This window comes from Schistocerca serialis, chromosome 6, assembly GCF_023864345.2.
Source record: "Schistocerca serialis cubense isolate TAMUIC-IGC-003099 chromosome 6, iqSchSeri2.2, whole genome shotgun sequence".
Classification (NCBI taxonomy): domain Eukaryota; kingdom Metazoa; phylum Arthropoda; class Insecta; order Orthoptera; family Acrididae; genus Schistocerca; species Schistocerca serialis.
Window position 1 is genome coordinate 182,421,848 of NC_064643.1, and position 25,097 is coordinate 182,446,944.

At 38.1% G+C, this 25,097-nt stretch overlaps 1 protein-coding gene across 1 annotated transcript in view; it reads left to right on the forward strand.

Annotated features, from left to right (window-relative positions):
* The window catches only part of LOC126484393 (beta-hexosaminidase subunit beta-like), an 84,819-nt gene that overhangs the window by 38,168 nt on the left and 21,554 nt on the right, over positions 1–25,097 (forward strand). Inside the window, exon 5 of the mRNA XM_050107890.1 lies at positions 2,759–2,969. Within this exon, the coding sequence (XP_049963847.1) occupies positions 2,759–2,969 (211 nt within the window). The remainder of the gene's footprint in view (positions 1–2,758; positions 2,970–25,097) is intronic.

Consider the following 25,097-nt stretch of genomic DNA (forward strand, 5'->3'; position numbering starts at 1 on the left):
ATCATTTACTAAAATAATATTTATAATACCATAACATCTTCTGTATCTCTTCTGAGTTTAATTATGCAGTCTCTGAGCTTATATTTTAATGTTTTATTTTGTTGTAGTTGTTGTGGTCTTCAGTCCTGAGACTGGTTTGATGCACCTCTCCAGGCTACTCTATCCTGTACAAGCCTCTTCATCTCCGAGTAGCTACTGCAACCTACATCCTTCTGAATCTGCTTAGTGTATTCATCTCTTGGTCTCCCTCTACAATTTTTACCCTCCACACTGCCTTCCAATACTAAATTGGTGATCCCTTGATGCCTCTGAACATGTCCTACCAACCGGTCACTTCTTCTAGACAAGTTGTGCCACAAATTCCTCTTCTCCCCAATTCTATTCAGTACCTCCTCATTAGTTACATGATCTACCCATCTATTCTTCGGCATTGTTCTGTTGCATCACATTTCAAATGGTTCTATTCTCTTCTTGTCTAAACTGTTTATCATCAAAGTTTCACATCCATACATGACTGTACTCCATACAAATACTTTTAGAGAAGACTTCCTGACACTTAAATCTATACTCAATGTTAACAAATTTCTCTTCTTTAGAAATGCTTTTCTCACCATTGCCAGACTACATTTTATATCCTATCTACTTCAACCATCGTCAGTTATTTTGCTCCCCAAATAACAAAACTCATCTACTACTTTAAGCATCTCATTTCCTAATGTAGTTCCCTCAGCATTACTCGATGTAATTAGACTGCATTCCATTATCCTTGTTTTGCTTTTGTTGATGTTCATCTTATGTCCTCCTTTCAAGACACTGTCCATTCCATTCAACTGCTCTTCCAGATCCTTTGCTGTCTCTGACAGAATTACAATGTCACTGGCAAACCTCAGAGTTTCTATTTCTTCTCCATGGATTTTAATTCCTACTCCAAACTTTTCTTTTGTTTCCTTTACTGCTTGCTCAATATACAGATTGAATAACAGCGGGGATAAGCTACAACCCTGTCTCACTCCCTTCCCAACCACTGCTTCCATTTCATGCCCCTTGACTCTTATAACTGCCATCTGGTTTCTGTACAAATTGTAAATAGCTCTTCGCTCCCTGTATTTTACCCCTGCCACTTTCAGAATTTGAAAGAGAATATTCCAGTCAACATTGTCAAAAGCTTTCTCTAAGTCTACAAATGCTAGAAACATATGTTTGCCTTTCCTTAATCTATCTTCTAACATAAGTCATAGGGTCAGTATTGCCTCACATGTTCCAACATCTCTACGGAATCCAAACTGATCTTCCCCAATATTGGCTTCTACCAGCTTGTTCATTTGTCTGTAAAGAATTTGTGGCAGTATCTACATCTACATCTACATATATACTCCACTAGCCACCAAGCAGTGTGTGGCCTAGGGCACAGTTCGTGCCAAACTCATATTTCCCCCCCTCTGTGCAACTTGCGGATTGTGCAGGGGAAAAACGACTGTCTGAACATCTCAGTATGAGCTCTAATTTCCCTTATCTCTGAAAGGTGATCATTGCGTGATTTAAAAGTTGGTGGTAATAATACATGCTCTACATCCTTGGTGAAGATTGGATTTTGCAATTTAGTGAGCAGCCCCTTCTATTTAGCGCGCTGTCTATCTGCAAGTGTGTCCCACTTCAAACTTTCTATGAGATTTGTAATGCTCTCACAATGGCTAAATGTACCAGTCATGAATCTTGCCACTCTTCTTTGGACTTTCTCAATCTCTTGAATCAGACCCAACCGGTAAGGGTCCCATACAGACGAACAATACTCTAAGACTGGATGAACTAACGTATTGTAAACTATTTCCTTTGTTGAAGGACTGCATCACTTCAGGATTCTACCAATAAACTGCAATTTAGAGGTGATCTTACCCATTACTTGTGTAATCTGATCATTACATTTGAGATCAGTTTGAATAGTCTTGACAGATGTTACTGCTTCCAAAGACTGGGTGTTTATTTTGTACTTGTACATTATTGGGGATTTTCGTCTTGTTGCTTTTGTTGTGCACTGGTTATTAAATTTTCACTGTTGGACATATTTTATCAAGGTAAAATTTCTTTGTGAGAGTGTAAATGATGTTTATCACATGCTACTAGTATACAATGTATTATACTAGCATAATTATTCTAAAATGCTCAACTTCTTGCACTCAGTCATAGCATAAAGTGCAAATGCTCCATTTGCTTGTATGCAATTATTAATACACTTCACACTATATATACTGAATCCTACATTATCTTATTTCATGCACTTCAAAAGTAAACTAGCACATGCTCTTTAAAGTTCCATATTTGGGTCTGTTTCCTCTTTCCCCAACAGAGCTTAAAAATTGGGCTCTTTTGCTTAGAAAAATGGGTGGAAATGCAGCATTTGACTTTAGTGTTTGCTCCACAAGGCTGCCTAGTAACACATGATACAGTCTCACTCAGTGACATTTTAAATACCTAGAATCTAATCTACATTAAACAGGTTTAACACACATCAGGCTCTTAGGGTACCAATATATCTTTGTAAATTTGTTCTGATTAATATAAAGACTGATTAAGTTTTGTTTTCTGGATAAGCTTATTGTGATTTTCGACAGAGTTTTACTGCATTACCTTTAATATTAAAAAAATGTTCTTATACCAGATTTTTTTCATTTAAGAAACCAGCTTTTATTGTGTTGCTGATCGTATAGGTGCAGGCTAGATTTAATTATAAAATATATGTTATTTATGTATAATTCTTCAGGGCACACAACATCCTGGGGAAAAAGTTATCCTGACCTGCTGACAACATGTTACAATAATGAAACTGGGTCTCCAGATGGAACATATGGACCAATTGACCCCACAAAGAACTTCACATATGAATTTCTTCAGACATTGTTTCAAGAAATTGTGGATGTATTCCCTGACGAGTATTTCCATATTGGTGGTGATGAAGTAGGATTTGACTGTTGGTAAGTATAAAATAAAAAATGGTAGGTTTAAAACAGTCTACTGGTTGCATCAAAATTTTACTTTTACTAGGTGTCGATACTGACCAAGTGTGTCTTCATCAAAAAATTCACAGTTACATGTAGTAACTGATGAATGAATTTAAGAGCAATAATGCTCTCATCACATAAAGTACTTCATTAAGAAGTTAGTATTAAAACTACACAAAATGAAAGACAGTGAACCTGACATAAAGGTGGTAACTGCCAGTTGCATGCAGGTGCACATGAATATGATGCCACCTTCAGTGACTGTTATCTTTTGCAGTCCAAAATGGCATGTACCATGCTATTCCATGCAGCTATAATTCATGGCAGCCGTCAGCTTTATCAGAGTTACAGTGTTTTTAATGTTATATGGTTTTAATGTGAACTATTAAGAAGTATTTTATATGATGAGAGCATTTCTTCTCTCAGATTTATTCAACAATTACTATAAACAATCATGAATTTTCTGATGAACACAAATAAATATAGCTAGTGTCTAAATCTGGTAAAAGTAAAATACTTTTCCAAGTGGTTGGATGTTTTATGCCTGTCAAATTCTTGGACAGTTGCTGTCTTACAGCCATGTTTAAAATTGTATAAAATTAGACAGGAATCAGGGTAATGATCTTCAGGTCAAAGACAAAATATGTACATTTTTAAGAAGTATATGATCTGAAATTTTCTCATGCTTTAGAAATGGCCTTCCTCATTGGAGGAGGTGAAACATGATTTTTTTTCCATCTTGGCTGCAACATTCATTGGTTGGCAGAAGTTGTGAATGCATTAATTGGATTTCGAGTCCACATCAGATGACTGATCATGTTCAGAAAAGGTGCTACATCAAGTTTTATCAAAATTTTCATGATTCTCAAAGAAAATCAATTTGATTTGATAGTTATTAAGAGATGAAGCCATGAGAAAGAAAAATAAAGGCATGGTTCAACCAGATTCAAATATGGTGGATGTCAGAGCAGAAAGTAAGCATTCTGAGAGGCCATAAACCAAATATAGTGTAGCTGTTGCTAATAGGGTGTGAAATCTGATAATGAGGGATAATTGTTGGATCAAGTGAAAGATTGCTGAATGGTTTGAGAGCATCAGATATTACCAGGAAACAGTGCCATTGGCCAAGTGCCAGGTACTGCTCATTGTTAAAGGCTCTAAGGCACTGCAAACTATATCATAAAAATATTTTTCAGTAATATGTTACAGAATTTAAATTATGAGGAAACATTTGGAATGTATCCCATGTGGATTTAAATCATGGCATTTGGCTTCTTTGGAAAGTCAATATCAAGTTGTTTCTTTGAACAGTCTATTCTTAATGTTGTGTCTTGAAATGCTGGTGAGTTTCATGTGGCAAGGTTTGCAAACATGGCTTCTGCAAAGTACAGCTCTTATGGGCTTTCACAAGGTTTAGTTTGTAGAACCAAGCAATGGAAAATCCAGGATGGAATGTAATAATATTATGAAAAGGAAAGTTGCTACTCATCAGATAGTGGAGATGCTAAGTCACAGATAGCCAGAGCAAAAAGACTGCCACAAATAAAGCTTTCAGCCATAAAGGCCTTTGTCATCAACAAGACACACACACACACACACACACACACACACACACACACACACACACACACACACACACACACACACATTCATGCAAATGCAACTCTGCCTGAGACTGCACTCATTGGAATTGTATTTGCGTGAGAGGGGGGGATAGATAGATAGATAGATAGATAGATAGAGAGAGAGAGAGAGAGAGAGAGAGAGAGAGAGAGAGTTTGTGTATGTGTGTGTGTGTGTGTGTCAATTGTTGATGAAGGCCTTTATGGCCGAAAGCTTTATTTGTGACAGGCTTTTGTTGTGGCTATCTGTGACTCAGCATCTCCACTGTATGGTGAGTAGCAACTTTCCTTTTCATGATATTGTTTGTAACACCTAAGGGTGTCCTACCAATCTCCAAGTGATTTTCATGTTCCCTTGCTTACAGTGAAAGGGAATCAGCAGAGTAGCTGAACCCTCACTCCCAAATTCCTGTCTCTCTACATCTTCATTATTCTTCATTGTGTCATTAATTGACACTTAGTAATCAGGTTTAACAGCAAGCAAGAATCTGACCAACATGAACATCTGCAGCAAGTCAGTGGAATGTGCAAGCTGTAGCAAGTCAGTGGAATGTGCAAGAATACCTGTTGGTGATGTGTAAAGGGCGTGACAAAATAATATCTAGTGAGAAAGCACACAAAACTGTTTGTCCCTTGCTGTGCAACCCTTCTTATGTCAACCCATAAACCACTGGCTGCCATCTCATCACCACACTAGCGACCAGTCGGTACATCTGCTGCTTGGATTACCAATCTCTGTGTAAGCTGGCAGAGTGGAGCAGTAATGTCATCCGAAGAATGGGATGGCAAACCAAGGTTGGCACCTCGCAATGAAACCACAGAGGGATTAGTCACTGCATGCCACAATGATGAATGAGAATTCTGGTGTAGTCAAACTTCATAGAGCTTCACTATACCACTGCAATTGATGGTCTACCTGCAGCTGAGCAGAGGAACACTCAGCCCAGTTCGCAGTCAATGATCAAGGTGACAGGATTGTCTTAGGTAGGCCACCAGTGTACTAAATTCTTAGGCAGGACCTAATTTGAACATTATGTCAGTTATACTTCAAGTGAAGAGTCTTGCAAATTTGTCTGATACTGTAATTTGTCTAATACTTTAATATTCAGGGACAGTCATAAATATTCAGAACATTCCTGTGGAAATGCGTTGTACCAACTTAAGTAAACTGTCATACCTATACAGGGCTATTACAAATGATTGAAGCGATTTCATAAATTCACTGTAGCTCCATTCATTGACATATGGTCACGACACACTACAGATACGTAGAAAAACTCATAAAGTTTTGTTCGGCTGAAGCCGCACTTCAGGTTTCTGCCGCCAGAGCGCTCAAGAGCGCAGTGAGACAAAGTGGCGACAGGAGCCGAGAAAGCGTATGTCGTGCTTGAAATGCACTCACATCAGTCAGTCATAACAGTGCAACGACACTTCAGGATGAAGTTCACAAAGATCCACCAACTGCTAACTCCATTCGGCGATGGTATGCGCAGTTTAAAGCTTCTGGATGCCTCTGTAAGGGGAAATCAACAGGTTGGCCTGCAGTGAGCGAAGAAACGGTTGAACGCGTGTGGGCAAGTTTCACGCGTAGCCCGCAGAAGTCAATGAATAAAGCAAGCAGGGAGCTATTTTCATCTTTCAACAGGATGGTGCTCCACCCCACTTCAATCATGATGTTCGGCATTTCTTAAACAGGAGATTGGAAAACCGATGGATTGGTCGTGGTGGAGATCGTGATCAGCAATTCATGTCATGGCATCCACGCTCTCCCGACTTAACCCCATGCGATTTCTTTCTGTGGGGTTATGTGAAAGATTCAGTGTTTAAACCTCCTCTACCAAGAAACGTGCCAGAACTGCGAGCTCGCATCAACGATGCTTTCGAACTCATTGATGGGGACATGCTGCGCCGAGTGTGGGAGGAACTTGATTATCGGCTTGATGTCTGCCGAATCACTAAAGGGGCACATATTGAACATTTGTGAATGCCTAAAAAAACTTTTTGAGTTTTTGTATGTGTGTGCAAAGCATTGTGAAAATATCTCAAATAATAAAGTTATTGTAGAGCTGTGAAATCGCTTCAATCATTTGTAATAACCCTGTACTTATTAAAGTGAACTAATATTTTTATGTTGTACTTCCATGCAATCTCCTCCCAGACCAAACCAAAGAATCAACCATTGTACCTGTGACTGTATTTTCGTCCGGCACAATAGGGACATGACCAGTAGTGAGATGTGAAAGCCATCAACGTCTGAGTTGCTGCCGTTGTCATTGATGGATACAGCATCCCTACTTTCCTGAGATAGCACATGTGGTGGATTTGGGCCAACTTGTGCTGTCTCTGACATGGAGGAAGGATTACTATCTTGGATTCTGTGAGTTGGGATTTCTCCATCTCAACACCCCTCACAGGAGAGGTAGGTCACTGAGGTGATTCAGCCTCCCAGCACAGTGATGGCACTGCCAGGAGTGATTGAATGTTGGAGCCATGATCCCTGTGACCAGTGGACAGAACTGTGGAATCTGCAAGGGATTTGCACATGCCATATGCATAGGAGGTACAAAAGAAACATTAACACCTGTCTTAAGCAACACCAAGAATAATTTTTACCTGGGCAACATGGAGAAATCAGAAGTAACTGAACATGCATCCACACCAGGGGACTATAAAATTCATTTCTCTGATACCATGGTTTCACCGAGAGGTATCATTACTGTAGTAAGATGTACCAGAGAAGCCATAAAAGTTGATAATCACAAACGCAATTTTAACACAAAAGGAGGAGGATTGAAATTAGACAACTTCTGGGTGTCAGTACTAAATAAAGAGCCATAACTGGGACCAGCATGACTCCATGATCTTAAGCAATGATCTGATGACATAACACACCATTACCTGGATACGTATAAACAGTTTGGCTTACTGAGCTTATTTCAGATTGTAACTTTTTTTTTTTTTTTATATAGCCGCTTTAACTACTTGCTGAATCTTTGTGGCCTATGGTAATGTCTCCAGAATTGGCAGATGAAATATTAGGCAGAGAAATATGCCTTGGACCATGGTCTAATGACCATAAAACAAATATCTCCAAAAATTCAAATACAGACCATGAAATCCTGTAATTATGAGGTTGTTGCTGCCACACTGCTGCTGCTGAGGGGCGATCTGGTGGTGCTAGAAGATGACACACTTGAGGTCTGGGTTGAGGGCTGTAAGAACCAGGAAGCCCCGACAAGTGCTTTTTATGTGGAAGATGGTTTTGACAGCACCTTCATTTCACCCTGTATGTGGTTCAATGTGCTTAAAAATATTATTAGGATACCCTCAGTTGATATCAACTGGATTGTTGTCTTCATTCTGTCCTTAAAAATGCCACCAGCCACTCTGTATTCCCATGGGTTGTGGATGGGAAAGGACAGCAAAGATGTAGTGGATGATATGTTGTTCACAAAACATTTTGAAGGAGGCAGGCATGAAGTGGGAAGCACTACCCATTACTACTGACCTGACCCTCGATGGTTATGACTTAAGTCAGTGCTTAATAGTGGCCTCTGTTGTTGTAGAATATGTGGGAATTTTGAAAATTAGTCCATGACTGAAAGCCACAATGTGTTAAAAATGGGGTCTTTGAAGTCAATGTCAACCAGTTTCCAAGTGTGGGATGTTCGGGGCCATGGAGGTAAAATATCCAGGGGAATAGCTTACTATGGGTCATACAGTCTGTACAATAGACAAAATAATGAGCAAGGATCTTCTTGCAGATTGGCATGGTGGCTGGTAGGCTTGTACTCAAAGTAAGAGCCATAGATTTATAAGATCAGAGCCAATCAGTGTAAGTGCTGAGCTGTATTATCTGAAAATGAAGATCTAGGAGCAAACAGTGCCAACAGAGCCTTCTGGTCTACCTCTAGGTGAAACTTGATACCACAGAGGTAAATAAATAATCACCAGGCCCTTTTTTTCCTATTTGCTCATAATTCTGCCAAGCTAAGTTCAAAATCTTGAATGCGTACACATTGGTGTGCTCATAGCTGTCTTGTTCACTGTGTGACAAAACTGCCCAGAGCCTGCAGAGTATGGGACTTGACAATCTGCAGGTTTTCATGCTTGTTTGCTGGACTGAAATGTTTTGTCAAATTCCAGTGACCACACAAACATTGCAACTTTCTTCCAAAATACGTTGGTTGGGTGTGAGATCTGTGCTGCATTGGCAATTAATGTACTGGAATAGTTTACTTATCCCATGGATGATTTAGTTCCTTCAGATTACAAGGTGAAGGCATGCTTTCATTGGCTTGTATATGCTGTCAGTTAGCAAGAATAATCTTGTTGCCAATTATGCAACTTAGATATCCCACAGAGTGTTAGAAAAAGTGAATTTTATTTACGGTACATTGCATTTCAGACCTACATTTTGCAATGTAGTGAACAGCATGCATGCATTCTGCAGATGTGTGCATGTGTTAGCACACATGACAATTATTTAGTCAGGATAATTGAAACATACAGGAATACTGCTGATAAGATGTTCTACATAGTGCTGAAAGGTGGTAGGTGTCCTGTAAATCCCAAATGGGAACCTTTGTAATTGATGTAAACATAATGTTGTGTTTAAAACCTGTTGAGACTGTGGATGGAATGGGGATTGTAACTATGTGTCAAATGGATTGATCTTGGTGTAGCATTCAACTCATTATATTTCGAAAAGAAACCATGTTGGGTTCCTCAACAGCTTAAAGAGTTTACTGCCCTGAAGTCCTCCATGCAGGAGCTGGGTGAGATTTACATAATGATGTTTCATTCCTGTAAGCAGTCAGATTCCATCTTAACTCTGTTATGCAGAATTTGGGGTATGGGTCGAGATTGGGCATAGCTGGGAAAAGCATTCAGCTTAATGTGAATCTGGCCCATATGTTTTTTGCACAACCTAACACAGAAAATGAAGGGTCTGAGAATTTTTTTGCATAATTCATCAACTACTTAAAACAAAATATCCATGCACGCTATGTGGATTTTCTTGCTAATTGAGAATCAGAGTTGATAGTGATGTGATTGCTGCATTCTGTGACAAATATCTTATAAAGAGATCACTATATCAACAGTTGCTACACCCGCATGGACTATTGGATTAGAGTTATGAGCAGTGTGCTGTCAACAGTAGCTACACTTGCTGTAAATAGGGAAAATGTTATGTAGTGCAGAATTCATAAATGCAGATATTCTATGTAATATTCAACAAGTAAAACTATACATTTATAGTCTGCAGAGAAAGGTTATCATAAATAATATTTTTTGGAGAATTATCAAATGGTTTTTTGGACTTCTTTTTTATTGCAAAGACAATGGTTGGATATAATGTATTATTTCATTTCTTGTTCTCTTATGAGATAGTATGGAACAGCCCAGCTAAGACATATCTGAAGATTTTGAGTGACCCAATACAAACAAACTGTAAATTCTAAAAATAAACTTCATGTACCTATAATGATTTTTCACTCTTGAGCAGAGTGTTTGCTGATTTAAAACTTCCTGGTAGATCAAAATTGTATGACACAACAAGACTTGAATCTGAAAATATTGCCTGTACCCACTGGGCTCTTTGGGCACAGCACACAACCTGCCCTCTATTTCCTCTTTCATCATATGGGTTTGTTTAATATTAATCTGACTACAAGCCTACCTAATGTTTGAGAAAAATAACTTTCTACTGTGGTCTGGCTTCCATTACACAAGAGCGTAATAAGAATTTTAAAAGTGAATATAATTCTGAATATTATTTTCAAACATTAGTTAAAATCATTTCCACCATTAATGGCTGAACATAATTTATATTACAGGTATTTAAATCACTATCAACAGTGTAGGCCAAAGATGCTGTTTGTAACTTGGATATGAAAAACTGTAAGGACATGGAAAACCTGAAAAATATCTTGAAGCTCTGATAGACACACTTAAGTGAAATAATTTTAGATAGTTTTCTGCTGTTATCAAAAAAGTCTAAAAGTAAGATTTCAATAAACTTGAATTTGCTGCATAACGGCGGAGTATTGTCACCACCACTCTGTTAACTGGTGGTGCTGCAGTTAGAAAATGCTAGAAATGTTGTAATAGTTAAAATCATGACATGGAGGATGCAAGGTTTCTATAAATGGTAACTGAATTAATGTCTGATACATATATTAACCCTTAAGTATACAAATTTACACTTCAGGCTCACTTCATCAGATACAGTGATTGCATTGGGCATGAAACAAAACATGAGAGAGAGATGGTGGCTACTGATCTCACTTCTTTATAGCAAAAAGAAAAAAGATAATGTTACATAATACCCTTCCCAAGTATAATTCTTCATAGTTATAGTGTTCAGTGCACATATCGTTTACCTGCATTTGACTGTGATTCAGTTTTTTTTCAGATTTCACTTTGCCATGAAATGTTTCTTAAAAGGCGAAAAAAAAAAAAAATCATGAAAAACTGTAAATAAATTATCCCACTGGGATTCATATTCACATATCCTTTCCTTTCATTTGGGGATGCTATAATGACCCCTCGAATGCAGTTTACTAGTCAAATGTCTGTGCCTAGCATTCCACCTAAGTGTCTCTTTCACTTAGAACAGTGTTTATACATAGATATACTTGACCACCTTTTCATAACACTTTCGTCATCTCCAGTTTTATAATACAGTTCATTAACACTGTATCAGTACAAAATTTTACAGTTGTTCACAGGTTCTGTACAATTCCTTACAGTGCTGGGGCAGCCTGCATATTATGGTATTCTGGGAACTATTTGAGTTTTATGCTCCTCCCTTTGGACAAGAAAACCCAGCAGAGCAGACATATGGTCCTCATTCTCCACCTATTTTAGATTCTAGAACAAAATTTGAATAAGGTTAAAAAAATGAAGCTTTTACAATTAATATTAGTACAAACATTCCTTACGGTGGACAACTTTGAAAACAACAGAATTTCATCAATTTAAAGGCTTTATATTTCAGTCTTTTGATCATTTAGGTTTCAAAAAATTTCCACATAGAGTTATAAAATCGTGTTCAAATTATTAATTTTAACCAACTACTGTCATCTCGAAGTGTCATAAGATTTCATCAAACACTGTTGGAAGTTACTGTAGGGTGGAAGTGTAGCAGCTTGAACCTGTTGCTGTATGTTGATGTAATGCCCAGCATGAACACACTGTCAGGTCTCGAAACCCGGACCCACAGTCTCACAGCTGCAAGGGTGGAGCTCTGTCAGCCAGGTCATGTAGGCACTGTCCTCCACTCCAGTGTTCAGCACTACAGTTCATCTTACAGTCTGTAACACGGTTGCTTTGCTTGTTTCATTCAATAACAAATCCACAAATAGTTTGTTAAGGATTGATGCCCTCATTAGCCTTTGTAAAACACAGCATTTGTCACAGAGTAGGCAGTACATAAGCATCCGGCTACAGTGACTGTATGAGCATTAACACTCTCTCAGAAACATTTATGCTGCAGATGTGCATCATTCATTCATTCAGCATCCAGTGTAAGGCAGGACTGCACATTGTTGTTACTGAATAAGTTCCATCCATTCCAAACACATTGGCTCTTAGATTTTGACTGTAATAAAGTAACACTGTTTTTGTGTAGCACTCTCACTACAGTTTACACAATTACACTTTGCATTATCAGGATAGATTGAAGCATCAATGGACACATTATTTCCAATCTCCATTGTCTTTTCCTGAACACTTTCTGCTTGTATACCGACATCTCACCACAGTTTGCACATTGTACTGGCTAATGTTCAAAACTACACTTTGTTCTACCACTAACTACTGTTAATTTACAGTTACAGTTAGCTCAAAACCATTCATTCTGATTGCTGTCACTAACACATTTTGCAAGTAAAATCCATGTTCACACAAATTAATCATTTTCACCATTTTTTTCAATGTCAGTTTCATTCACATGAAATAGTTCATATTTTGATACAGTGTGAATATCAGTGTATGCATTTATTTATATTTCCTTTGACTTCTTAGCACCACATGTCAAGTTTTTCTGATCAGTTGATCCACAGGACTGGTATCCAGACTCTGATCTAACTTTACAATAATTCTCTCTAATATTTGTTAATTAAAATATCATGCTCTAATTTACTGCTGTCATTAACCTATAGCACCACTGCACATGTTCTTCATTTATAAAAAAATAAAAAATAAAAAGTGAGCCACAGTTCCTACAACAAAGTTAAATTGAGATAGTTCCACAATTATGCAAAAGCATGCACTCAAATGGCATGACTTCATCTAAATCTGATATCTCTTTTACACTTGAAATCCCAATATCATCAGAGATGACTCATGGTGCTTTTAAGGTACTAATATGCCACACACATGATCTTCCTTCTCCATAATTCTCTCTGAGCCTTTATTCTTGTACAGTTAGCATAACTGGATAACACATAACATATAAAGTGTTCTAAAATGCTTGTACACCTATTCTTTTAAGTGATGACTGCTAAACCAAAAATGAAAGATAAATGAAAAATTCTATTTACGGTCTCCTTCATTGTTTAACTTCTTTCCTTTTACTTCAGTCCATTATCTCACAACAGAAATATGAAGTTACTTTCTGTTGATATTCTTGAAGCATTTAATCCTCTGTCAAGTACAAACTTATTTGCAGAGATGCATTTTGCGTTCTTGCTAGGTAATTCATGAGCAATGAAGTTACTACTAGTCATTTGCAACTACTATAAAAATGAAAATTCTTCAAACACTTACATACTAAACACAAACATGACATAACAAAGCAAGGAAAATTCTGTGTCTACTGTATCTGTGAAGAGCATCGGACCATCAGCCTAATTTCTCATTCAGCTAAGTCTTGCTGGGTGTGTTGAATAGATGGCTATATGGCAGGCTGGATAGAGGGATCGCAGAGGAGCAGTTTGGATTTAGAAGAGGAAAAGGAACAAGAGATGCTGTTAGCCTGTTAAGAACTATAGGGGAAAGATATATGGAAAAAGGTAGAGAAATCTTTGCTGTTTTTATAGATTTAGAAAAGGCTTTTGACAGAGTTCAGTGGAACAAGCTGATGGATATTTTGAAGAGGAAAGGAGTAGATTGGAAAGAGAGACAACTGATACAGAATCTATATTTACACCAGAAAGTAAGTATAAGTATTGGAAATGAAATATCAGAAGGAAGCAGCATTGAACGAGGTGTTAGGCAAGGCTGTTGCCTTTCCTCACTGTTGTTTAACGCATACCTTGTAGAGATTATTGCGAAAGGCTTAGATGGGAAAAGAGGAATGTGTATTGGTGGAAAGAGAATAGAATGTATAAGATTTGCTGATGACATGGTATTACTGGCAGAAAGTGAGTGGACGTGGAATATGGGATGCAAATAAACACAGCAAAAGCAAAGAGAATATTAAAATAGGACAATCTACCATTAGCCAAGGAAGTGCATTTAAATATCTTGGAAGCACAATAATTGAAAATTTGAGATGTCATCAGGAGGTGAAAACTCAAATTGCCATAGTGAAGGAGGAATTCCACAGAAAGGGGAGACTCTTATATGGCAAATTAGATGAAGGTCTAAGGAAAAGGCTTGGCAAATGTTTTATCTGGAGTGTGGCACTGTGTGGGGCAGAAACATGGACGCTGAGACGAGAGGATAAAAAAAGGTTAGAAGCATTTGAGATGTGGATGTGGAGGAGAATGGAGAGAATAAGGTGGATGGAAAGAGTGAGTAATGAAAGAGTATTAGAAAGGGTTGGTGAGAGAAGATGTCTGCTGAAGGTTGTAAGAGAAAGGAGAAAGAACTGGTTGGGACATTCATTGAGAAGGCAGTGCTTGCTAGCAGATGCTTTGGAAGGATTGGTTTGTGGGAGAAGACTGAGAGGTAGAAGGAGATACAAGATGATAGACAACATAAAGGGAAGAGGAAATTAAGCGGACCTGGAGAGGATGGCAGAAGACCAGACAGCCTGGAGAACTACCATGTGAAAACCTGCCTTTTGGCAGAACACTGATGATGATGGTGATGATGACCTGTATGTATTAATGAATACACATCTTAAAATCTATGTAATGGTACAGTCTATTTATCTTATTAGCTTCCAAATCTGCCAAAAAATAGCTACAATTGTGTGGTATGTCAACTATCTTATAAGGATCTGAATAAATCATTTGCCACTTCTTGTTCCTTTTATTTAAGCATTGATGACTTAGGATGCTTTTTAGCAACACTGGGTCCATAATTGGCAATTTACAGTTTATGCACGTTTCTCTTTGATTCCCCATTATACCATTTTCCACATTTCCTTACTAACAACTTCTTTCTCAGTCCTCGGGATGGAGTATGTGGTGTGAGAAAATGTTTCATGGAGCAAAACCTCAAGGTACATACTTTAATTGAACCTGGCCTTTCAGAAAAGATTTCTAGGTATTCCATTAATAGCTGAGTTAGATAATACTGTTTGTGTGCTATTTGAGTAATCAGATTCCTTCACCTTGGAGCTAATTAATTTCAGTCTACCAAGCTTATCCTTTTCTTCAGTTTCTGAATAATAATAATCTTTGTCTGATAAGTTGGTACTGATCTGTAGTGTTTGCAGCCCCTTGCACTTTATCTGGATACTCTCACATTATTTGCCACATATTGCTCCATTTCATACCATATCCAGTGCAATTCTCCTCCCTCTGTATTCTATAGCAAATTCCTCATTCAGAAGATCAAATCAAGCCTTTTTCTCATGAAGGAAATCACATGCCAGAATGCAGGCCACTGACAATTCTTTTACCATGAGAAAAGAGCATTTTGTGGCTTCTCCTCTCATTCTCATCTCCACCTGCATCAGCTGCTTAATAATTTGAGACTGTGAGCCAGTGGCTCCAGGCACCTTACAGTTTTGTACTGAATATGTAGACAGTTTCTGTGCCCAACTTATTGCTTTGAACACATTATAACTTAGGACACTGGCTGTCTCTCCTGTATCTATGTACTCATCCACAGGAATGCTACCTATTTTTACTTTTATAATTGTTTGTAACAACTCAGCTTCAGTGCTTTTGTGCTTGCGTTGTTCTGTTAGCAGTTGTTTCTGCGTAGCAATGCCATTGTTGTAGAACAGCATGTCTATGTTTTCATGCCTGCAAGGAGGTGTGCCCCTCTCCATCCATCGACCAACAGTGGGTAGAATATTGCGGTTGAATTTAGTTTGTTAGCCATGAGGGGCCCAGATGGTTTTTATCCATCACCTCCACTATTTGCACATTCTGGTTTGATTCAGGCAATTGTGGTTGATTTTTATGCACATTCTGCCCTGAATTCCTTTCATCATTTTGCTATGCATTGTTATTGTCACATGATGACTTTACATTTGTGTTCTACTGTGGTGCATAGCTATTGTGCCATTGGTTTCGACTACTGCACCACTGTAGGGTGTTGTTATTCGTGGCATTAAATCTATCATAATATCATTTACAGTTAAATCATGGGTGACATTTCCATTCAGTGGCCGCCCATTACCTTGCTGATGCTCAAATCTTTTTCCATTGCCATTGTTATGGTTAGGATTAAAGTTTTTTTCTTTCATGCTTGCCCAGAGATGCTTGGTTGTTTCCATGATCTTTACTTGTTTTCATATCATCCTGTACCTGTTATTAATGAAACAGAGAACCATTAAGTGAAAGAAAGGAATATTTTATCTTTGTAAACCATTCAAGTTCAGATACTGTGACATATTTTAAACTATTAACTGTGTATGTCACTTTGTGCTATTCTATTTATAGTGAAGATGTATACTGTGATCAGATATCATAAAATTTGGATGTAGAATATTTTCAGGGCTCATTTCAGATTTAGTGACACATGAAAATATACCTGAGTCAAAGTAGTGCCTAAAGTGATAGTTAGTCACTGCTACAGCATGTACTAGGCTGAGGGCAGGTCACAATAGGCAAACAGAACCCATTTAACCTACTGCTAGTAAGAGTATAGAAGTAGTGGTTCAGACAGCACATACTCTAGTGGATAGTTGGCTGCAAGCAGACAGAACAGTAATGGAAATGATATGTTCACTGCTGCCTTATCCTTTTGCTGGACAATTACAAATACTTGAAGAATGAGATAAAGAAATAAACAGGCAATTAAACCAGAAATTAGCCAAACATGGTAAAGAAAGGGACAGGCAATTAGAACAGAAATTAGCTGAACATGACAGAGAAAGGTACAGACAACTAGAATAGAAATTTCAAATGCGATGAGGAATGCAAAAGACCATCTGAACAGAAGCTAGGCAAGTGTGACATGAACTAATGTTACAAATATACGATCAGTACAAAAAGGTACAGTTCGAAATATCCAAAATGAAACAGACTTATCAGAATCTTCCAGATTGAGTTAGCAATCCTGCTACTCAAATAAAAACTTTACAGTCTTCATATACAGTGTTGAAAGATGATGTGCAAAAACTGAATAGGTGAATAGAGAACCTTGCAATAGTGTCTAAAGAAAACAGTGATCAACAATTAGCTGACCAGGCTACGAAAGTCAAGAAAGAGTTCAGTGACTGGCTAGAGGTGAAGGACAATGTGACTGAGGATCACATTAATACGAAGGTAAAAGATGCAATCCAGCAAGTGAGCAACAGCACAGATTTGAGTAACAATCAGGATGCTGAAGTGATTAAAACAAACCAGACCAGATAGATGAAAAACTAAAAGTTGAGCTATCACACTGAAAACATACATAGCAATGTGCATTTCTGATTTGGAATGAGAAATGTCAAGTAATAAGACAGTAGGAGGCAACACAGTACATCGAATTAACACATAGTAATGCACCAAGCATTTTGGGTACTTATGGACACCTGTATGATTACTGTACTGGGAACTACAGCCCACAAAGAGAACTACCCACACCAGCTAATGTTATGGGGGCAGCTCTGTCTGTGTTGAGTGTTATGGTAGTAGAAAGTCCTATCAAACATAAACAGTTTCAGGCATTTAGCACTGAAAAATGATACGTTTTCCTGGTCATTTTTGTTAAAAGCTTTCACAATACTCCACCCAGTACCTGGACACAAAAGCAAAAAGTGCAATTTATTGTTTCTCATGCCCAAGGAGATGCCAGAATGTGGCCCAACAACATGATAGGCAGATATCATACTATCAAATAGTTGAAAAGGGCATTTTTGCTCAACACTGGTTGCCCTGCATTCAGGAATGCCTGTATTCTGAGGTTTACAGCCCAGAAGTATATAATTCCAAGGAAGGAAGCCTATGAAAGTACTTTGAAAAGTATAGCAACAAAACAAGGTATTGGGATGAAACAATTACAAGCTGAGACATAATCAGGTTGTTGAAATTAAGAATACCTAGCTATATTAAAGATAAGGTCATTAATGAGGATGACTTTGAGAAGTACCATTATGTGCTAGACACTGAATAATCTGCTGTGCTCTCGACTGTGACATCGTATGAAAATGAGCTCATGCACGTTGGTCCTTTATTTAAATCTCTGTATATACATGTTCGGCTTTAAATTTTGAATTCCAATATAGCATATCTCTCATCTTAGGATAGCTCAGTTTTATCCTCCAGTTTCAATGTAGGTCTGTCCTCACAGTTTCTCAGGTTTAACTGAATGTGCTTACTGTGTTCATCTTTTGGTCTTCTTCTCTGATTTTTATCTGCCATGCTTCCCTCCAGTACTAAATTGGTGATCTGTTGATGTCTCAGAATGTGTCCTACCAAAAAATCCCTTTCTCTAGCCAGGTTGTCCCACAAATTTCTTTTCTTCCCAGTTCTCCTCATTAGTTACATGATCCACCCATCTAATTTTCAGCATTCTTCTGGAACACCACATTTCTAAAGCTTCTATTCTCTTCTTGTCTAAATTGTTTATCAGCAATGTTTCACTTCTGTACATGGCAGCTACACTCCAACAAATACTTTCAGAAAACACTTCCTGACATTTAAATGTATAATCGATGTTAAAAAATTTGTCTTCTTTAGAAACACTTTTCTTGTCATTGTCAGTCTACATTTTATATCCTCTCTACCTTGGCAATCATCTGTTATTTTGCTGGCCAAATAGCAAAGCTCATTTACTACTTTAAATGTCTCATTTCCTAATCTAATTCCCTCAGCATCACCTGATTTAATTCGACTACATACCATTATCCTGGTTTTGATTTTGTTGATATTCATCTCGTACTATGCTTCTGAGACACTGTTCACTCTGTTCAACTGCTCTTCCAAGTCTTTTGCAGTTTCTGACAGCATTACAATATCATTAGCAACCCCCAATGATTTTAATTCCTACTCTAAATTTTTCTTGTTGTTCCTTTACTGCTTGCTCAATGTACAGATTGAATAATATCAGTGACAGGCTACAACCCTATCTCACTCCATTCTCAATCATTGCATCCCTTTCATGTCCCTGGTCTCTTATAACTGTCATCTGGTTTCTGTACAAGTTGTAAATAACCTTTTGCTCCCTGTGTTTTACCCATGCTGCCTTCAGAATTTCAAGGAGAATATTCCATTCAACATCATCAAATGCCTTCTCTAAGTTTACAAATGCTATAAACATAGGTTTGCCTTTCCTTAATCTGTCTTCTAAGAAAAGTCATAGGGTCAGTATTGCCTCACGCATTCTTTTCTTGGGAATTCAAAATGATGTTTCCTGAGGTTGGCTTCTATGTTTTTCCAATTCTTGTTAGCATTTCACAACAATGACTTATTAAACTGATAGTTCAGTAATATTCACACCTGTCAGCACCTGCTTTCTTTGGAATTGGGGCCAGTACATTATTTTTTAAGTCTGAGGGCATTTCAGCTGTCTCATACATGTTGCACACCATATGGAAGAGTTTTGTCATGGCTGGCTGTCCCAAGGCTGTCAGTAATTCTGACAGAATGTCGGCTATCCTTGTTTTGACTGAGCTCTTTCGTGCTCTCTCCAATTCTTCTCATAGTATCATACCTCCCATTTCATTCCTTTTATATACTTCTTTCACCTTTCAGTTTTCCCTTCTTTGCATAGGAGAGGTTTTCCATCTGAGCCCTTGATATTCATACAGAGTCTTCTCTTTTCTCCAAAGTCATCTTTAATTTTCCTGTTGGCAGTATCTATCTGAATCCATACATTTGTTCTGTAGCCATTCCTGCTTAGTCACCTTGCACTTCTTGTCAATCACATTTTTTTAGATATTGTTCAAGGAACATTTTGTACAGAGCTCTGCAAGAAGTCATTCTTCACATGTTCTACCCATGAATAGAATGAGTGGCAACATTAATAGACAAAGCATAAAGTAAGAAATACCTCTGAACAATACCTGTAAATATAAACATCACTTTAAAATTAAGGTGAAAGGAAAGTTACACCTCAGTAGATACAAACTAAGATGCTTTTAATTTATGTGGTTAACACTAGGCTTTTGAAGTAATTTACAAAAACATTTGCATATTAAAATAAATATTCATGCCATAAATATTCAGTTGACACATTTTTTTGTATATTCTGTGGCAGTTTAACAATGTCCATATCATACCAGTTCATCAGCATCACCTTCAGGAAGCACTGAACCTCATCTTTCATCTCATTGTTGGAGCAGAACCACCATCCAGCCAAATATCCCTTTGACTTAGGGAACAGGTAGTAGTCCCTTGGTGCCAAATCCAGATTGTATGGTGGATGATGACATTCCAACCAAACTTTTGCCAGAGATAGACAGTTTGACGGGTGATGTGTGGGTGGACATTGTCATAGAGAACCCTAGTGCCCTAACTCAATGGTCCTCTCTCTGGTTCTGAATTGCCATTCTGAGTTTTTTCAGTGTTTTACAGTGTCTGTCAGCATTTACTGTTGTCTCATCAGGGAGAAAGTCAACCAAATGTACATCTTTTTGGTACCAAAACACAGTTACTGTGACTTTACTGGCAGGCTGTGTCTGAGTTGAATTCTCATGGGTTCAGCAAAAAGAGATGCCACCACTCACATGACTGCTATTTTTTCTCAGGTGTAAAGTGCTATGCCCAGATTTCACCACCAACAACAATTGAGTCCAATAAGTTGTCCTGTCTGTCTGTGTAGTGGTGAAGAAATACATGGGAAGAATCGGACATTGCCGTTTGCAGTCATCTGTCAGCACATGAGGTAGCCATCTTGTGCACACTTTCTGATGTTGCAACTTTCACATTAAAATGATGCCTTTGGAAACCTCAGGAACCAAAATGCAGAGACCATCCAGATTAATCCTCTGAACTTCATGCATGAGCCCTCAACATTTGTAACTCTCTCTTTGGAAATTGAGAGCATGCTGCTCCTTTCTTTGTTGTAAATTTCAGTGCAAGTGGCTGTAAACTCTCTACACCATTTGCGAACATTTTTTACACCCATGCATGACTGCCCACACACTTCCATCAATTGGCAATTAATTTCAACTGGCTTAATGCCTTTTGCTTTCAAAAACTAAATAACTGCATGAACTTCATACTTGGTGGTAGCTTTGAACAGAAACTCCATTTTGAATGGATGCCAAGCCAAGACTGAGCATCCAACCAAGACATGTGTGTTCTTATTTGGGAATAATGGAAAGACCAATCACAAAAGAGTAGCCAACAGCTGTACAAACAGTTTCTCTGCATCCCAAATGTGTTTGAGACCTTTCTTTTGGGATTGCTCATGTATAACTGTGAAGCACTATGTAGAAAAATCTACACAAGCATTCAGATAGCACAATGAGATCCATACAAGATAGAAGTAATTCCCTTAATTATAGGTGTGTGTTTTTTTTTTTTTTTCATGGCAAAATTTATGCAACATGATGTGTAAGTGAATGAAATAAACTGAAAGCATCCAGGCCAAAAATGTTGTTGGTATTCCACCAACTAATGACCAAAAAGGAAAATCCATTAACACTCTTATATGAAACTTCAACCTGAAAGGTTCATCATACCTGTAAATTATATCCACTGTATATCACAATTTTCTTGAAAAAGAAAGATGATCCAAGAGCTAAATGCTTATTCCAATTGTTAACTGATGTAGAAGCTCCTATGCCCACTTAAAATACTATTGCTTTGTCTAGCAAGTTTTGTGGATCACCCATTTCTGGATTGACTAAAGGTAGAATTTTATGTACTGAATCACCATTGTCCAGCTTCTTACCCTTAAGAGAAGCACGGGAATTATGAGCACTGCTAATGTGACCACATTTTGCACAATAGAAACAGATTTTTAATCATGGTGTGGCTGTGGTACAATATGTTTTGTATGAGATGGTAATAATACTCAGTGCAGTGAGTATGTGATGCTGTACAGTGATTAGAATTGGCAGAGGTTGATTTCTGAAATCGAACTACAATATGGAGAACTCATTTATCTATTTTGTTCCACAGTGGAGTACTTCCACGACATCTGTTGTTTACAGCTGCTGTCTGTAACTGTAGCCTGCTTCCTTGCTGGCTGAGCCAGTTGGTCATCTCATGTAGCCATGTGCAGTGCTGAAACTTTATTGCATTTCTGAGAATTTCATCCCAAGATGGAGCAAAAACTTGAAAGTTTGAGGTAGGCACTCCATTGTCAAATGTCTAGCAAATAACCTGCTCCATGATTTTATGGAATCAGGATTTGTATTGTTCATTTGCACACACAAAAAAGATGAATCAAACCTTTAACATCTGATACCCAGTCATGATATAATTCGGATGGCAACTTCTGACAATGATAATCCTAATCTGTAAAACAATATATCTCATTTGCAACTATAACACTCTGTAAGCATTTCACAAATCCTGGAGAATGACACCATGATGGGATCATCATGAGTATCTAATTTTCTGATATGACATGGTGCATCATGTGATGATTAGGAATATTTACTTTGAAAATAGCCAAATGATATTGCTGAGGATGTAGCAGCCATGGCTGCTATCTGTTGCAGAAGTGATGCCATTTGTTGGTTCGTTCGTAGTGGTCTTCAGTCCTGAGACTGGTTTGATGCAGCTCTCCATGCTACTCTATCCTGTGCAAGCCTCTTCATCTCCCAGTACCTAGTGCAGCCTACATCCTTCTGAATCTGCTTAGTGTATTCATCTGTTGGTCTCCCTCTACGATTTTTACCCTCCATGCTGCCCTCCAGTACTAAATTGGTAATCCCTTGATGCCTCAGAATGTGTCCTACCAACCGATCCCTTCTTCTAGTCAAGTTGTGCCACAAACTCCGCTTCTCCCCAATTCTATTCAATACCTCCTCATTACTTATGTGATCTACCCATCTAATCTTCAGCATTCGAAAGCTTCTATTCTCTTCTTGTCCAAACTATTTATCGTCCATGTTTCACTTCCATACATGGCTACACTCCATACAAATACTTTCAAAAACGACTTCCTGACACTTAAATCAATACTCGATGTTAACAAATTTCTCTTCTTCAGAAACTCTTTCCTTGCCATTGCCAGTCTACATTTTATATCCTTCAACCATCATCAGTTATTTTGCTCCCCAAATAGCAAAACTCCTTTACTACTTTAAGTGTCTCATTTCCTGATCTGATTCCCGCAGCATCACCTGACTTAATTCGACTACATTCCATTATTCTCGTTTGCTTTTGTTGGTGTTCATATTATATCCTCCTTTCAAGACACTGTCCATTCCGTTCAACTGCTCTTCCAAGTCCTTTGCTGTCTTTGGCAAACCTCAAAGTTTTTATTTCTTCTCCATGGACCTTAATACCTACTCCAAACTTTTCTTTTGTTTCCTTCACTGCTTGCTCAATATACAGATTGCATAGCATCGGGGAGAGGCTACAACCCTGTCTCACTCCCTTCCCAACCACTGCTTCCCTTTAATGTCCCTAAACTCTTATAACTGCCATCTGCTTTCTGTACAAATTGTAAATAGCTCATCGCTCCCTGTATTTTACCCCTGCTACCTTCAGAATTTGAGAGTATTCCAGTCAACATTGTCAAAAGCTTTCTCTAAGTCTACAAATGCTAGAAACATAGGTTTGCCTTTCCTTAATCTAGCTTCTAAGATAAGTCGTAGGGTCAGTATTGCCTCACGTGTTCCAACATTTCTACGGAATCCAAACTGATCTTCCCCGAGGTCGGCTTCTACCAGTTTTTCCATTCGCCTGTAAAGAATTCACATTAGTATTTTGCAGCTATGACTTATTAAACTGATAGTTCAGTAATTTTCACATCTGTCAACACCTGCTTTCTTTGGGATTGGAATATTATACTCTTCTTGAAGTCTGAGGGAATTTCGCCTGTCTTATACATCTTGCTCACCAGACGGTAGAGTTTTGCAGGACTGGCTCTCCCAAGGCTGTCAGTAGTGCTAATGGAATGTTGTTTACTCCCGGGGCCTTGTTTCGACTTAGATCTTTCAGTGCTTTGTCAAACTCTTCACGCAGTATCATATCTCCCTTTTAATCTTCATCTACCTCCTTTTCCATTTCCATAATATTGTCTTCATAACTTCGCCCCTGTATAGACCCTCTATATACTCCTTCCACCTTTCTGCTTTGCCTTCTTTGCTTAGAACTTGGTTTCCATCTGAGCTCTTGATATTCATGCATGTGGTTCTCTTTTCTCCAAAGGTCTCTTTAATTTTCCTGTAGGCAGTATCTATCTTACCCCTAGTGAGATAAGCCTCTACATCCTTACATTTGTCCTCTAGCCATCCCTGCTTAGCCATTTTGCACTTCCTGTTGATCTCATTTTTGAGACGTTTGTATTCCTTTTTGCCTGCTTCACTTGCTGCATTTTTGTATTTTCTCCTTTCATCAATTAAATTCAATATCTCTTCTGTTACCCAAGGATTTCTACTAGCCTTCGTCTTTTTACCTACTTGATCCTCTGCTGCCTTCACTATTTCATTCCTCAAAGCTACCCATTCTTCTTCTACTGTATTTCTTTTCCCCATTCCTGTCAATTGTTCCCTTCTGCTCTCCCTGAAACTCAGTACAACCTCTAGTTTAGTCAGTTTATCCAGGCCCCATCTCCTTAAATTCCCACCTTTTTGCAGTTTCTTCAGTTTTAATCTACAGTTCACAACCAATAGATTGTGGTCAGAGTCCACATCTGCCCCTGGAAATGTCTTACAATTTAAAATATGGTTCCTAAATCTCTGTCTTACCATTATATAATCTATCTTAAACCTTTTAGTATCTCCAGGCTTCCTCCATGTATATAACCTTCTTTCGTGATTCTTGAACCAAGTGTTAGCTATAATTAAGTTATGCTCTGTGCAAAATTCTACCAGGCGGCTTCCTCTCTCATTTCTTAGCCCCAATCCATATTCACCTACTACATTTCCTTCTCTTCCTTTTCCTACTGTCGAATTCCAGTCACCCATGACTATTAAATTTTCATCTCCCTTCACTACCTGAATAATTTCTTTTATTTCATCATACATTTCGTCAACTTCTTCATCATCTGTAGTAGCTTACCCACACTCCTACTT